This window comes from Anser cygnoides, chromosome 18 (genome assembly GCF_040182565.1).
Source record: "Anser cygnoides isolate HZ-2024a breed goose chromosome 18, Taihu_goose_T2T_genome, whole genome shotgun sequence".
Lineage (NCBI taxonomy): Eukaryota > Metazoa > Chordata > Aves > Anseriformes > Anatidae > Anser > Anser cygnoides.
This window is the reverse complement of record NC_089890.1, coordinates 12,275,746-12,292,275: the sequence shown is the minus strand read 5'-3', so window position 1 is coordinate 12,292,275 and position 16,530 is coordinate 12,275,746. Positions and strand designations below refer to the sequence as shown.

Sequence of the window (16,530 nt, the reverse complement as noted above, 5' to 3'; positions counted from 1 at the left end):
GAACTGCACGTACGAAGAGGCGAGGGTGCAGGAGGATAATCAGCTTTCAGAAACACTTCAGTGCTGTGACGGACAAGCGTTACCCCTGCACTTCGCTCCGTGCAGGAGCAAGCAGCTAGCACAGGTGTTACTGGATGTTACTGAACGCCGCACAGGCGAAAACGCGGCGGCTGGGGGTGCCGGAGGGCGCTCGGGCAGGCGCTCCGCAGCCGCAGGCTCATGCCGGCGGGCACCCCGCGCCTCGGGCCGGGACCTCGCCGCCCTCAGCGGGGCCCCTCGCGGCCCAGCGGGGAGCGGGGCAGCGCAGAGCCCGGCCGCGAGCGGCGACCTCGGCTGAGGCGCGGCTGTGACCGCCGGGGCGGCGGCGCGGGGGTCCGGACACCGGTGCCCGCCGGCCGCCCGCCCGCTTTTCCTCTCGGAGTCACCTCAGGAGGAGCCGCTGAGAGCCGAGCGGGAGCCGGGGGCTGCGGGAGGGCACCGAGGGCCCAGCGCCGCTCACGGGGAGGCCCCGCGGCAGCCCCGCCGCTCCTCGCTCGCTGCCTCCCGGGGGGCACGGGGCTTTAACTCAGCGCGGCCGCCCCGCTGCTCCGGTTGCCCTGGGCCGGCCCGCAGCCGTCAGCCCGCCGCGGGGGGCGTTAAGGTAGCGCACGGCAGGCTCGGCTTTCCGTCACCGGACCGGCCCCGCAGCCCTCCGGAGGAGCCCCCGGGACCCGCCGCCCGCCCTCACCTCCTTCTTCACGTTCCACAGCAGCTTCTCCTTCGCGGCGTCCGCCGAGCAGCTCATGGCGGCGCGGGGCCGGCCGCCCTCAGGGCCGCCCTCAGAGCCGCCCGCCCGCGCCGCCGGGGGAGCGCCCGCGGGGAGAAGCCTCGGTCCCGCTCCCGGCGCGCGCCGCCGCCGCCATCTTCCGCGGCTCCGCTGACGTCACCGCCCGGCCCTCCCGCGGCGGGGCGGCGCTGAGGGGACGCTGAGGGCCCGGGGCCGCCCGCGGGACGCGGCGCCCCCTGGAGGAGCCGAGCCCGGGGCTGCCGGCCCTCAGCGCGGCGGCCGAGGCGGCAGGGCGGTCGGTCACCTGCATCAGGCCCGGCTCTTCCGTTCTTCGTTCCGCGGGGCAGATCACTCCCTCAGTGGAGGGGCTGCCCAGAGCCCCGCCGCGGTCGGGGCTGCGAGGGAGAGCCGGCCCCAGGCGGCGCCCGGCTGACGGAGAGGTCCCCAGGAGGCAGCGAGGATGAGAGGCGGCAGGCAGCAGGAGCCGAACCGCACCGAGAACAGGCCCCCGTCAGTGCAGGCAGAGAAAGAAAAGGTAAGGGTGATTCCACCTGCTGCTCAGCTCCGTGCAAATCTGAGAGGCAGCAGATACAGGAGACTGAAGCACGTTACCCAGTCACGAGGAGCAAACGTCCTGTCCCAGTGAATAAAAGTAGGCCGTTTGTACGAGCTCTCAAACACCATAAAGTCAGGGTAAGAGCACCTACCTTACAGGTAAGCCAATTCTCAGCAGGACGGCTGTGGGAAAGAACAGCAGGTATGCACTAGGAACCAATTACACGACAAGTTTCTCAACCTTTCCACACAGGACTACCTCTCTTTTTCAGAGAGGCTCAGATACTTGGCGGAATAGCGTTTGTAATGTTTTCGTTTTGCTGTGAGCAACAATCACTGTGATTTTTTCCTCTACCCCATTTTGGTTACCTGGGGAAATAAGTCCTTTTTTGCAATTATTTCATCAGTCTATCCCACAGTACGGACATCACAGCTTTAGAAGTAGTGAGTCTGTAACTAACCTGCGTAAATCAAGGGCAAGAGAAGCAAGGATTATTTCTTCACTTCACTGAATTAACTACAAATCTTGGCTTAGACAGCTAAGAAAGCAGGGTAACAGCAGCAAAGAAAACAGCTAAATAGAACACAGATAAGATTACATTGGCCACCTCAAAAGCACACCTACTGCAGAACAGAGACTGAACCTCTGAATCTAACTCCCTGCTAGGCTGCTGGGTCAGCCAAGAAAGGTTAAAGACTTCCAAAATACAGGTTAGGTTACTTTTGAGGTAATGTAAGTTGTGTATAAGTCTTAATGTAAGATCGATTTTTTCTCTGTGATTCTTATTAAAAACTCAAGTTTATTCCATGAACGTGAAAAAACAATGTTGCTAACCCATGGTTTTACAATTAAAGGAAAAGCCCACAGAAAGTCAAGCCTGTTACCTGCAGGGCACCTCTAAGCACACTGATGCCTCCTGTAAAACTACAGCCTGCAGGGCACGGGTGAAAGGTAGCGGTAGATCCATACAATACAAAAGCCATTTGCAGATCCAGTATTTCTGTGTTCCAGGAATCCTAACTGCTTGGTGAGGATCAATGAATAAAATGCAGAACAAAAGTGCAGAGACCAATACGACAAATAAATTTCTTACGCTGGAGAAAAATCAAGGAAGACAAAATATAACACTTTATTAAAAATTGGTGTTCCATTTCCATTTACTGCACTGATAAAACACCTTATTCAATAGTTAATAATGGTTAACTGCATTAATTATTTTATTCATAAGACTGACCTTTAAAAGTTAGACAAAAATAAAGCCTGATGCTATAAGAAAACAGCTTGGTCACAGAATGAGTTCGAACAACAATAGTATTTACCACCCTCTGGATACAAAATATTATAGAAATCCAAAGTGCTATATTATTATGAAACAAACTAAGCTTCAGCATCCCTCTGAGGTCTGAGGAGGGTCTTACCCCCATTTTATTACAGAGGAGGAAAAATTATGCACATACAGAAAAATTGACTCGCTGTATGTCATCAAGTTAGTGGCAAAGCTGGAAACAGAGGTCGTGCCCCCTCATCTCTTAATAAAACCTCAGTTATCCTAACAGAACGGATGGTATGAGATTTGGCTGTTAAGGTTTCATGCCAAGGATTGTCAGAGGATATAATCTAATTGTGTAAGAAGGGCTCCTGGGCCAGGCACATTCAGTTAAGGTATACCTCATCAGTATTTCTAAGAGTGAATTATGTCTGAAAATTTGAAACCAAATAAAATCTAACCAAAACCACAATGAGCATTGCCTGTTCCAAGCAGAAGGCTGTTTTTCAATAAGAGCATGTTATCAGTCTCTTCAATGTCCTCCAAGCTTGGGTCAGCTTTTTTTTTCCCCTTAATTTTTAACCAAGAATTGTAAGAGAGAAAAAGTCATCAGAATGGAATGTTACAATAGGATAAATGTCTCCCATTCCAAAAACTAAATGTCAAGGTGAAGGTTAAACATTTAGTTTTGTCTTGGCATTTATCAAGCAGTTGGAGACTGCTACCCTGCAGAGCTCTCTTTTTTGACGTTATTGCCTAATTAACACTGATATTGAAGAACTGTTTAACATAAGATACTCACTCAAGGCACCAAGTCTCCTTCTCTGTTGAAAGGCTGAGGCTGTTTTTCAATATGTTAGGACCCCATTAGAGAAACACGCAACCCTTTATTACAGTGCTTGTGTACAGATGTCAGTTACTGTTTTTTTCCATTCATACTCTCAGTCTGCTAATACTATATTTGAATGTGCAAAAGTTCACTTAAATTCGAAGCAAAGAGGACAGTGAGGTTACTGATGAGGCAAAAAGGCATTTCTTCCTCCTAAAGGCTACTTGAAATTCACAGTCACATCAGTAAACACATCCACTGGTGATGGTTTATGTAGGAGGCCATTAGAAGTCTCTTAATTTGCAGACATAAATGCATATAATTAGAAATCTATATTGTCTTAATAGTGATCATAATTTATGATATTTAAAGCCAGCAGAGAAGATTCTTAGGAAGCACAGCTGTTGGCTCTAGAAGCGGACAGCTTACTACAAATAAGCGAATGCTGCATTAGCCTTTTCAGTGCTGTGTTTTCTCCATTCTGTGAGGTTGTAAAAATGAATGTGTTCTTGTCAAAACAACGTATACCCTGCAACTAGGTAAAGGAAGATTAAGATGAGAATACAAAGCACATGTTACATCAAAACTGCAGTGTTAAACGTTATCTGAACCTGGCAGTCAGACTGTGCAATCGATATGCCATGATTTTGGTGGAACGGACATTCAATTAACATTCAGTATGAGAGCAGTTTCAGATAAGCAGGACTCTTAAGAGAACAAAGTGGTCTGTATTACTTGCATTAGAAAAAAAAGTTTGACCTATGAACTGTGTTAAGTGACGGCAGCATCCATGTCTACATTTAGACTTTGAGATGTCATGCAACTTATCCAATTCTGTAACCAATCAGGTAAGAAATAACCCAGGGCACTCCACATTGTATCAGGAACACACAAGCACAGCAGCCCTACTTAGGAAGGGGATCTCTAATAGTACATTTAGCCGTGTGCAGGTGTCCCAGAACATACCTATGCAGAGGATTTCCTGATGTTCTCCTATTCCTGATCTGTCCACCAGTGGAGGGAACTATAGGACTGTTAGTAAAATCCAACCACAAGTATTTATCTAGGATCTCTTAGCCACATCCCGAAAATCTTATCAGGACAAAAACCAAGATCGTGGTTTTAAAATGTCTTTTAAATAGACAAAGCTTCAGTGTTTATAAAATTAGATTATTACTGAGTAAAGCTTACAGCCTGTCAGTGTTCTGGCTACAGTGGCCAAACATTATTTAAAATCATTCCAGTTTTATTCATAACTTCATCTAAAAGCAGATGTTTTGCAACCAGTACTAACTGGGGGTAGAAAAGGAAGAATGAATGGCAATGAGGGAAGGTGGTGAAATGAAAAGGATATCTGTATACATTTAAAAAAATTCATAACTGCTTAAAGTTCTGATATTCTACATTCCTCAAATGGGAAGAAGTTACTTTACAGTTTTTAAGAGGGTTCTCACAACACAAGATGGTTCTCAAAAAGGTTTGTTTTAAAAATTAATATAAATTCAAACCAGAAATTAATACTTGTTGGCTATGGGATACAGGGAAAAGAAAACTTGCTAAATCAAAACACAAGCTTTTCTCTGCCGCTTGTAGCATACTCTTTCACAATTCGAATCAATCTCTTACGGAATACTGGGAGTACAGAACTCTGAATGAAAGCATCTGGACCTGCAGACTGATTGGGCACTCCCATTCTTTCACATCCTCCTTGCCAAACCTGAACTTCCAAGAGAAAAGAGGTGCAAAGATGACACTTTTCTGCTTATAACTTCTTTTAAACAATTTTGCAAGGCTACCAGCATCACTTACTTAGCCTGCTAACATTCACTACTACAGTAACATGAACAAAATAATATAAATCATTTGCCAAGAAATAGAATGCCATTTAAAATTCATATTTATGGCACGTCTTATTTGTTGCAAGATGGGGAAAAAAGTACAAGAGAAAAAAATAAAGCTGTTAAGTACAGAAAAAAGACCTATCAGTACAGCGTCTGCTGGTAGCTTCAGAGCACCCATCACAATTTAATTTAAATAGTATCAGTAGAAGAAAAAAACAACAACAAAAAAGGGAAAAAAACAAATCCACACCACACTTCAGCACAATTAAAGAAAAAAAAGTCTTTGTCAAAACTAATCTCAGCAGCTGTATTTTCACAGGCACAATAGAAAAATGAGCTGGAAAGCAACAATTTGCAGAAAGCAATATAAAAAGAATAGAGGTTTTTAGAGTTTTAGAGAGGCCTTTCACAAAAAGGCAGGTGCATTACTGTGGCAACACTGCTTCCTGAATGCAAGGAGAATTGAGCGAGTGCCTTTCACAGAGTCCCAGCTAGGCAATAAAAATCCTGGAAGCTTGCAGCCGTGTTTTCTTACCAAGCCCCAACAATTTCATTTTCAAAAGCCTAATTGAATGGAAATCACTGTTTGGTTCCCTCTCCTGCTTCTATTACTACCAAGCCATCTACCAGCCTAGTTTTAGTTATGACTTCACTGTATTCGCTTGACTTTTGCATTAATTTGCTTTAAAACTTTATATAAACATTTGGCACCGGTCAAAGGAGTTCAAGACTAACCATTGTAGAATCTGAAGCTTCCACATTCACGTACAACAGAAAGAAATAAAAGCAGCTGTGGAGCATGCTCCACCACTGTCACATATCTATAGGTGCCCAATGAGCAAGCACCAAGTAATACCATTTATGACAGTGGTAAAATTTGAATCTGCCACCTACACCTGAAACATACAATCAAACATTTAAGACATTAGCGACTTTCCATACTAAACTTGAAACTCTTTCCAGAGACCCAATCTACAGAACAGCCTTGACCCCAATTGCCTAAGCAGTCCTTTAAAATTAGCACCCAGCCAAGCACTCAGAATAAAGCTGACATTTCAGTTTAAAATTCAGTATAAACCATCTCTCTCCTTTGTACACAACCTCTTGCAGTTTTATGCTAGAAAAAGATTTTTATGATTATTCTTCCCTCTCCATTTCAACTTCTATAGTCTAGAAGCGATACAGAGAACAAAACTTAAATTCACTCTTCAGTACGTGAATATTACCTAGCATTACAAATATTTAGTCAGTACTTCCCCAGTCACTGCAATTTTTTTCCCTGTTGCTTGAGAAATTGAACATCAAATAGCACTTTTGGGCTACAGGAGGAAACTGATTCCGCAGACTGACATTGTTTCCATAAACAGGGTTACGGCATCACAGTCCTCAACACTGCCAACCCTGCCACAATCTATTCTTGAAGTTTTCTAACTGGATAAAGTTTCTTCCTTCACCATACCTATTTCTCCAGCTCCCATGACAAGTTATTCCATATATATTTAAGTCTTCTAGTTTCTCATTTTCACATGACTCAACTCTTACCTTTTCAGAAGAGCTTGCCTTAGAATTCATGAGTTTTTAAGACAGCTATTTTGGAACACAATCTTTTGTATGTGCATTGGGGGAAAAAACAGGTGGAAGATATTGCACATGCAGTGCATCTGACTATTGGATAGCTAGACATTTCATCCGAGGGTTATCAGATGTAGTGTTTATTAAAAGTAGTCACGTTTGAGTTCTGTCCACCCCCTCTTCAGTATCTTGATTTAGGAACAGGAAGTTCCATTACACTAAACCCTAAGACGACAGATATCTGGAAAGATTTTCAAATCACACCATCTCACTCGGAAAAAAGAGTACTTCTCACAGGAAGTAAGATATCTGGCAAGTCATCAGATTTAAAAGAGCAACCACAAACTGTCAGAATCAGTGTTTCAGATTCCATTCCTCATGTCGCATGAAAAGGGGGGCCAGTCTGTATTTAAAAAACATGGTGCAAAACAAACATTTTAGTTCTCAAAGCCCTTGGCCTTTAGTGTTGCTTTGTGTGTACAAATGCCCATTTGCTTCTCTAGGGAGACAAGAAGCCAAATGAAGATCAGTCCACAGAGTCCAACCGTCCCCTCCCTACTTCCTGATCTCCCTCAAAGAATATTGATACGAGCCTTGAAACCAAACCCTTTCTCCTTGACTGATATGCTAGTGGCCCAACTGACGGTCATCATAGGTGCTGTATCTCTTCACATGGATTCGGCGCACTCGGTCACGAAGTTCAAAACCGTCATCGTCCTCACTATGAGAGGCCTGGCTTCGGCTCCTGCTCGTTGCTTCCAGCAGAGAGTTATCAGGAACCCGTGGTGTTTCATACAGTAAGACATTTAGAGTTTCTTCATAAATTCGTGCCTCGGGGAATTCAACCTACAAAAAAACAACAGATGTCCTTTTCCTGATCTATACACGGTAATGTGACTGGAACACATGCCCATAAGTAAAAAGATACATATGCACAATAAAAAAAAGGCACACACTATGAAGAGAGTAAAATAATTGTAAATGGGAAAGATGAGCAAAGCAGTCTTATCCCAAACCAATACCTTGGTTTGCTTCTTTTCTGTGGCATACACTATAGAGGTGCAACAGACTTCAGCAAGTTTCCGACCCTGTCCGTAGAAAGACCAGCAGCAGATTTCATCCCCTATGACATCCTTAATGAAAAGAACTCTGCCGTTGAATCGGAGAGAGAGCTTGTCAAACAGTTCTATGTTCTTCAGTAAGTTGTCATCTGAATTACTAAAACAAACAAAAAAAAGGAATAAGGTTTTTGTATTTTTTCAACTGGCTATCTACGAAATTTATATGCCTATTCCACCAGAGTTTTAAGCATTGATCTAACTGCAGAATACAAGCAGTGACTCACTGCCATATGCTGCCAAGAAAAGAGAGGGTAACAGCCAACTTCAGATACAAATAAGATGCTCCTGATCCCCAAGAGCAAGCATATCAGCCTTTAGAGGTTAAGCTATATAATCAATAACAACAGCAGTTTTCCCAATCATTACACCAACTTTCTCTTGACTTAATGCTGAAGGTGATCAGATCAAATGCTAACTGCAGTTCTGTTTAGCTTAGTAACAGCAAAAGTCCAAAGAGTCAATGTGTTCCAAGGCCAGCTAAAAAGGATGGTATTCTGCATGTAAGACAAGTGATACCTTATACAAATTTATAGGGTGAATAAATTATTTAGGAAATGAAGTTTTGTTGACAATCAGCAAAATTTAGGATCTTATGTACTTTTCAAAGCAAGATATAGATGTTCTGAAGAAAATAAAATAGTGTTGTAGTTTTAAAAATAAAGCTATCAGAATGCTATCCTTAAAATTTAAACTATTACTCAAATAATAACATCGTGACCAATGTCCAATCTGAACAAGTGAAAAAAATTAAAAGCATTACTCCTCTGATATTAGCTTGAATCCAGCTCTACCAAAAGTTTGTACTCTGTGCCCCTTTCTGTCTCATTTTATAGGTGACTGGGAATTACGTGCAGATATGTGGAAGCTATTGAACATATTGTCTAGACAACAAAGCTAACTTCACTAGCTTTAACAGTAGAATTCCTTACTCATTGGACCCAGAAGCTCAAGGTTTGCACCTTGCTGCTAAGGATTTACCCAGAGGAATGAAATCATACTGTTTTGTGCAGTATCTTAACTTTTGCAAGCAGTCCTGGAAGGCTAGGAGATACTTGTGAAACCAGACACTGTTAATATGAACAGCCAACTGGGCTCTCCATAAAATACTTAGTCTGAGATGTACTTCTGTTCAGATCTAAATCAAACAAGCACAATGTACAACCCAACACAATCTTCAGCTCTCAAGAATCACTTGATAAAGCAATCTGGGATTCCACCAATAACAAATCCCAGGTTTTATCAAGTGCAGTGCTGCGAAAAGAACTTAGAAGTCTTCATCCATTTATGTTATTAGACTACACTAACAAAGTAACTAAGAAAACTCATAATGCTGATTAGGAAGAACAGAAGGAGAAAACTTTTCCTTGCTAGCCACCAGCATAGAATTTTAAATAACGATTCCTCATTTAAACACCATCAAGGCATGAAGATTCATGTGGAAGGAATAATTAGAACCCTAGAGCTAGTTGAGAAACCAGCACCTCCTGGTATCGGTTCTGTTGCTCTCATTGCTAGCATGTTTACATTTCCAGACCCACGGTGACTAATATGCTATTCTGCACTTGCTTAGCATCACTGCCATAAACTAAAGGGTAACACCGTGAGGAACGCAGAATGACTGGCAGATACAGAATGCAGTTTACTGAAAAACAGGCTGCTCTTCAGCACTCCCTCAGGTAGCATTTCCCGACTACCTGAAATTTCATGATTAGAATCCATCTCTCTGACAGACAGACAATCAGTTTGTCCAGAGAAAAAAGCTTCCAAGATTGCATGTTAGATTGAAAAGGCTGAAATTGAGGATTCTGCATTACTCACATCACTTCAATGACTGGTTTGGGAAAATCCAGATCCATTCCAATAGCATCATAACAAAGGGATCATGATAGTTAAACCATAAAACTAAATAAATAATGTTACTTAATACAGGAGGAAATCCAGTAAATTCTTGCACCGTCCCCATCTGGGTTGTTCTTGAACAGAATTGATGCTTTACTTTGTAGCCAAATAATTAATTCATCTAGAGGCACTGGAGGAGATGGAACATCAAGAATTTCTGTAGTTCAGGGTAAAAGAGTGCTGGCAAAGGTCTGTGCAGACTCAAAAGTAAAGCTAAACTGAAGAGCTAGGGATCGCAGCTGCATTAGCTGTGCACTGCAGAGGTAACACCCTGGTAACAGCTTGCATTGCATTACCTAAGTTACACCTAGTTTCAGCCAGTAGTAGTAGTCTCATCATTCTCATCTCTTGTCCCTCCTCTCTGTTCGTTTTCAGGCACACACCTCCAGCACAACTGACCTTTACGCTACATTTTGTCATCTCCCCGCCAGCCCCATTTTAGATTAATTTCAACCAAAATAATTGCACTCAAATTCACAGAACAGCACAGTTGTGAGCTAAATAAACAAAAAAAAAAATCAAGTTCAGCTGTATCACATCTTCCTCCACTCCCATAGTTAAAGGTAAAATTTCCCATAACAGCGGGGGAAAAAAGTGACATACCTGGTGTAAGAGTATTTGTTGTTGCTTCTATTATAGAGCAGCTTAACAACGGGCTATTGGGAGAGGGAGGAAAAAAAGCAGAAAAGATAAGTTTTGTGTTTGAATAAATCTAGCAAGCATTCGGTTTCTCAGTGGACAGTTGTGGAAAAGCAATTACTTTCATTGATGATTCTATCAGTCTTTCTTCTTCTTTTGGAGATGTGATAATAGGGATGTTACAGACAGGTTCATACAAGTCTTTCTTGTCCTGTTTAAAAAAAAAAAAGAGAGAGGAAATAAAGAGATAAATGCTAAAACTAACATCTGCTGCTGCTCTCCCTTCCAAACCCTCCAGCCATGTTCCTAAACCCTGTGATGCAAAGGAAAAGCTCTGTGTTGCCATAGGAACCACACAGCATTACCTTGATCTGCAACCCAGAAATACAGCTGAGAGGTTTCCTAGTCCCAGAAGGCAACAATAATTGAAATATTGGGATGCAGGTGGATGTCCTTCTTAGCTATAGCAAGGACTCTGAGCTCAAGTCATATCTGGTTTAAGTGGGTTTATTATTCTACCCTTTTTGGAAGAAAAGGATAGTATGAGTTTGCAGTAGTTTTAATCAACTCAAAACACTGCGGTATGTAAGAGTATCGCCCATTATGAACTGAACATTTGGCAAGAACAGCATGTCACCAAAACGGACTTCACCCCCCTGTGATACAAAAGCAACAATCAAGAGCGTGTGGTACAGCCTGTGACTCCAGATTCCTCATGTAGCAAATTAAAGAGAGCTCAATAGCTAATAGGAAAGCTTTAGAACATTTTGTTTTTAGACAAAACATTTTAAATTCCAAACCAAAAGGAAAATTGTCAGTGAACCTTTGCATTTATTTCAGCGGATACAAGAAGCATATTGAACATAATATGAGAGATTTTTGTCGTGCAAAAAATATTACTGATCTTAAGATTATGAAATAAGATCTATTATATCTGGGCTAACCTTATTAAAAAGTTGGCAGAACAAGCTGATTTCAGTCAGCTGAACTTCAGCTTCAAGAGACTAGTAAAGTGAACAAAGCCAACGTGGGCTTACGTATTTGCTATGCCTAGTAATAAAATGATAGAAAGCAAAGTCCTTAAAGTAATGAGTGCTTGCCATATCAATCTTTTTCTCCATTAAGATTTAAACTTAGAAAAAACAAGAAGTTACAATATTTTCAGATTTGAACAGGTGCTGCTTATAAACATTATCTAATTGGAAGTGACATAACTTGCAGGACTTTTAGACAAATCCCTAAGATCTTTTAAAACATACATTCAAAACAGTCATGTTTATTCTCAAGATCTGAGGACTGCTGTTTCATTTTTGCTCTGCTACTTTGTCTATCTAAGACTTGATTCCTCTCTAAGGCCATGAAACACTCTCGTGTTGTCTACAGGAATTTTTATAAGCAATACACACACCAAAAACTTTACAGGCTACTTCTGCTTCTTACCTGCAGGGCTGCTTGGCACATGTCCACTAAGCCCTGAATGAGATAATACTTGGCTTCTGCCATCAGCTCTTTGATCTCCTGTCTGTGTTTTGGAAGTGCAATTGTGTCATCTCGGAGATAGTTTAAAATCGTTCCAAAGTGCTTCCCACAGCGGTCTATAAGGATCCAACCTGAAAAATAACCATCACGACATTTCAATGACCTCAACACTAAGAGGCAAGGAAAAGCTGCTCAGAAAGGTTAAATAAGCCTACTGTTTCCTGAACTACACAATATTCTTCCCATTTCATTCAGTGGAAGTCCTTATTGACTTTCAGCAAATTGAAGTTGGTTACAGAACAGAAACTGACCGTGGAACCACTCTTTTGGTACCTCCCATGTTCTCACTTCTTTCCAGCACACCAGAAGGAAAGCCTCAAGCTAAAACTACTTAGCTTGCTATCACTAGACGTTAAAAAATGCAGCAGGACCATGACTATCGATCAGGCAGTGTGCTGCCAGACCAAAATTATTTTCTGTGCTTCATCTTTTCTGTATTATGTTTTGATTAAAGGAGTGGACCTTTACAACTACCGAAGGAAGTCATTAGTTTACATCTATTTAACTGACAGTCTGAGCAGTTCAAGCCTTAAAACCCCTATTTATTGTTAGGTAGGTAGCTAGTTTTATTTAGACACTTGTCATATTCCTAGCAAAAATGGAGGTGTGCTGTATTTGGGAATAGATGTAATAACTGTTGCTACAGTGTACTGCTGAGCAATTAGAAACTTACCACTAAGAAAGCCAAGGAAGGACTAGAATAGAGAACTCAAGAGTGTTTGCAGCAAATTAGATTGGGGCTAAGTTTTGTGGCCTAATTAGAAGGATTTGGCAGTTTTCCCACCATATCTTCTCCTGCTCAGAGTTAAAGAGAAGTGTTCCAAAGATATTAAAAGGTAGGCTAGCCCAAAAAAAACACCGTTCTAGTTTCCAAACAGAAGGAAAGAACAGGATAGAGATGGTTCAGGAGGGAGCAGAGGGGGGATGCAGCACAGGAAACAGCAGTAGACAGTTTTTGCAGTTCCAAACATCCCTGAAGTCACACTCACTAGGAAACAGGATGTCTGTCTTGCTGGCAAACAATAGCAGTGGAGGACATACGTAGGCAGAGGTCTTAATACAGTGCCAAATCCTTTTCCATAGTGTGGAAGGCAGGCAAAAAAAAAAATATTATTTGGGGACCTAGGCGTAGAAGACAACACAGGGAAGAGGGCTAAACCACCACTAGTCTCCAGCTGCAGCTGTCTGAAGACGAGCAGAAGAGCTTTCACCAATGAGCATGCGGAAACCACTAGAGGTTAAATACTTGACATCCTCTCTGAACTTCTCCACAATGCCCCGATTCCTAAGATATCATTTTTCCCTGGACTACTAATGAGAGGGAAGTTAAAACATTCATATCCACTGCTGACAAGTATTACTTTTCTTAATTGTTCTACTCTCTATTATGAATTTTTCTGCTGCCAATACTCAGTGTCCAGCAGGAGGTAACATACTATTTGCCTGATGGCCAAATACCATTGCAGCCTTGTCAGCCACAAGCAGAACATGCTGCTGGGAAGGTTAAAAAAAAATCTTCAACACAGCAAGCAAGGCTGTCCTGAGTTCTAATGCTGAAAATTGAATCTCCCCTCCCTAAAGACATTTCGATTAATGCCACTGCACAACGCCACGTAAATGACAACCCACATGCTGTCTGTTCAGTCCTGATAACAACATCAACAATCTGCATACCAACTGCGATTGCAGGAAAGAGAACCAGTCCTTCCGCTCGTTAATTTTAGTAACGAAAGAACACGTTTTTATAAAGCACACAGGCTCGTTACAGCCAACGAGATATGGCCGCCTAATGTTCCAAGTTATTTTTGGAATACATCTTTACATCTTTCACCAAGTATAGTCCTAACATATCTGAAAAACAAAAACCAGTTGTTCTACAGAATTCTCAATAACAAAAGACATTCCTGTACCTTCCTTGTCCGTGAGCACTTCCATTCTGCCGCTGAACATGGCCTTCAGCATGGTGTCATGCCTGGTCAGTACCTGCACTGTAGTGTAGTACAAGGAGCCCCCGACGTTTAGCCGCACGTACTTGTTACCGAGGCTGCCCCCTTTGAAGCTGCAAGCTTTGGGCTTGGGCCCTGCAGCTGGACAAAGGGTGGTGGTTAGGCACGTGTCCCCCGACATCTCCTTCTGTAGGTAGATGACGACCCTGCAGAGCGTGGGCTTGATGGACTCCGCCGTGATTGGTGACGAGTCACAAGTCACTAGGCGAGGACGGTGAGGCCACAACGGTCACGACCACCGGACCCCTGAAACACAAACATAAGATCAACACAGAAGCCCACAGTTTCCATGAAGAAACAAAACCACATGAAAGAAGAGACAAATTCAGGAGATTCCTAAAGACACATCCACACGCATTCTGACAAAACAAGATTTAGGCGTTTTTCAAACAGCTCACACAGCAATGCAGTGGTTGCTCAGCACCACGCAGTCAAGTTACGGCTGCATTACTGTGAGCGAGGTAAGGTTAACTCTTCTGGACTTCCTGTTGTTCAGTCTCCAGCCAACACCACGATCACTATACAATACTGCAGCCCAGGCTGAAATGCTAGATGGAATTCAGCTCCCTCTCAGCTTCCTGAGAGAATGTAACTTTTTTCTGCAGATCTGAAACACAATGGAAGAACTCGTGGCAATGCCTTCAGCTGGAGCGGATATCAGAAGTGCTTAACTGGAGGCATTTGCAGAGGCTGCAGCAGCCTCTTCTTCAAACGCCTTGCCAGTGAAACGCTCCAATATAACTTTCTGCTCCCTGACAACTCCTTTTGTTCAAAGCTTTTTTCCTCCGTCCTGGAAAATCAATATAATCAATATAATATTCAAGTCAATATAATTTTAAGTTTTTATTTTTATAATTATTTTTCAAGCCCACCCCACCCTCAAAGCATGCCCAGTATTTGGAATATTTGTTTCAGTTAAAAGCTAGATACTCACTGCTTCTGTCTCTCCCCTGTCTCACTACACTCATTGTTCCATCAAAGACAAGCTCAGATTGGAAACAAACAGAATAAAATTCAGTCTAACAGGTGGGAGCTGAAGTTCTTTAACTGGGAAAGTAAAAATACAACTTCCTCATCTGTCCTTCTTTTAGTAATTCTTGCTCTCAAAAGCATTTTGCTGTTTGTTTTTTGTTTTATTTTTATTAAAACTATTTCAGACTACAAATATTTCCTCCCTTCTCTGTTCCATGACTGTAGGACATGAGTAATTTTTTATAAATATAATAACCTGCTCATTTGCTAATCTGCTAAGGATGTTACTGTTCTTCCCACATCCTTCTTCCTTCTCGCCCCACCTCAGCTTTCAGTGTGGAACAAACCCCACGACTTGCTACCATCCGTGCAGCAAGTTATTTATCAGCTGCAGGTGGTATCTTAAAATTGCTAGAGATCTTCATAACTACTGAACTTGGAATAATATCTAAAATAGCATTATTCTGCAATTCCCAATTCAGTTATTGTAACGAAGCAAACACCACAGACAAAATACGCCGTACAACAACAAGCAATACAACCACCGAGCAGACCATCAGCACACAACGACACGAATTTTAGTGCCAAGCGAGGACAGTTCGTCTGTAAGTGCTTTAACTGAGCTCCCGCTAGCTGCCATCATCTTTACATCGGCCGACCACACAAAACACAAGAGCAAGCTCCATCCTACAGCTGAGGCAGACAAGGCTTTGTCTAGTCACATCAAGCGGGCCTGCACCAAGGGAGCCAAAGCCAACAGCACGCTGTGCGGGGAGTCGGCCAGAGGAGTACCTCCCGAGCAGCGAGCAAGCAGCAGCGACCAAAGCTCGTTTACTGCAATTGTGGCATTGGGTGAGGAGCTAATTACTGAACAGAGAAGCCCGTCGGAGACTGCCAGCAGCAGAGGCACTGACCATGGGTTGTGCCGGAGCCGGGGTGAGCTCGCAGCGCCTCCCGGTAACAGCGGGCACCCGGCCGGGCTCTGCCAGCGGCCCCGCGCTGCCTCGGGCCGCAGCGAAACTTCCTCACGGCCGGCGCGTGCCCTGCAACAGACAGACGGACAGACGGACGGACGGACGGACGGACACCGTGAGGGCTTCAATGCCCGGCGCGGCGGCAGCGCTCCGGTACCGCGGGCACGGGGCGGCCTGCGCCCGCCCGGCCTGACCGGGGGCGGCGGGCAGGGAGCGCTCCGCGCCGGAGGGGCCCCGCGGGGGCAACGGGAGGGGAGGGCAAGGCAGGGCGGGGCAGGGCGAGCCGCTCGGACCGCGCCGCGCACACGGGAGCCCCGCCGCCAACCGGGGGCTGGGCGGCCGCACCCAGCGGGCACTGCCCGGCCCGGCCCGAGGCCGCGCAGGGCCCCGAGCGCCGCCGCCTCCCCGCCGCGCTGAGGGGGCCCCGCCGGGCCCGGTCCCCGCCGCTCACCCGCCCGCGGCCGCCCCGCGCCGCGCCCCGCTCAGTTCCGCCGGCGGCCCGGAAACGCGTCCGGCAGCGCCACGGCCCCGCCGCCGCCCCCAGCTCCC

The 16,530-nt window shown here is 44.2% G+C and overlaps 2 protein-coding genes across 5 annotated transcripts in view; both read right to left on the bottom strand.

Moving 5' to 3' along the window:
* The window catches only part of SGSM2 (small G protein signaling modulator 2), a 51,240-nt gene extending 50,317 nt beyond the window's left edge, over positions 1-923 (bottom strand). For 2 of the 3 annotated variants that reach the window (XM_048074048.2, XM_048074049.2), the window contains exon 1: positions 728-923. In XM_048074048.2, coding sequence (XP_047930005.1) covers positions 728-784 — 57 coding nt within the window. In that variant the 5' untranslated portion in view covers positions 785-923. The remainder of the gene's footprint in view (positions 1-727) is intronic. The other variant, XM_048074053.2, reaches the window with a different exon arrangement.
* A 1,504-nt stretch (positions 924-2,427) lies between these two features.
* Positions 2,428-16,530, bottom strand: TNFAIP1 (TNF alpha induced protein 1). 2 transcript variants are annotated; one of them, XM_066979526.1, is made up of 7 exons: positions 16,433-16,530; positions 13,940-14,281; positions 11,931-12,100; positions 10,612-10,701; positions 10,455-10,507; positions 7,854-8,049; positions 2,428-7,677 (listed from the first exon to the last, which is right to left on the bottom strand). In XM_066979526.1, exons 2-7 carry the CDS (start codon positions 14,154-14,156, stop codon positions 7,459-7,461), a joined length of 945 nt encoding a protein of 314 aa, XP_066835627.1. In that variant the 5' UTR covers positions 14,157-14,281; positions 16,433-16,530; the 3' UTR covers positions 2,428-7,458. The 2 variants fall into 2 exon arrangements, with proteins under 2 accessions (XP_066835627.1, XP_013048966.1); XM_013193512.3 differs by lacking the exon at positions 16,433-16,530 and adding an exon at positions 15,922-16,050.

What these genes read in the sequence shown, in the direction of transcription:
- TNFAIP1 (XM_066979526.1), bottom strand. Translation starts at nt 14,156, where the DNA reads ATGTCGGGGGACACGTGCCTAACCACCACCCTTTGTCCAGCTGCAGGG. An exon ending in AGTGCTCACGGACAAGGAAG is followed by an intron (nt 12,101 to 13,939) that starts GTACAGGAATGT and finishes GTTATTTTTCAG; the next exon opens with GTTGGATCCTTATAGACCGC. An exon ending in TGATAGAATCATCAATGAAA is followed by an intron (nt 10,508 to 10,611) that starts GTAATTGCTTTT and finishes CTCTCCCAATAG; the next exon opens with CCCGTTGTTAAGCTGCTCTA.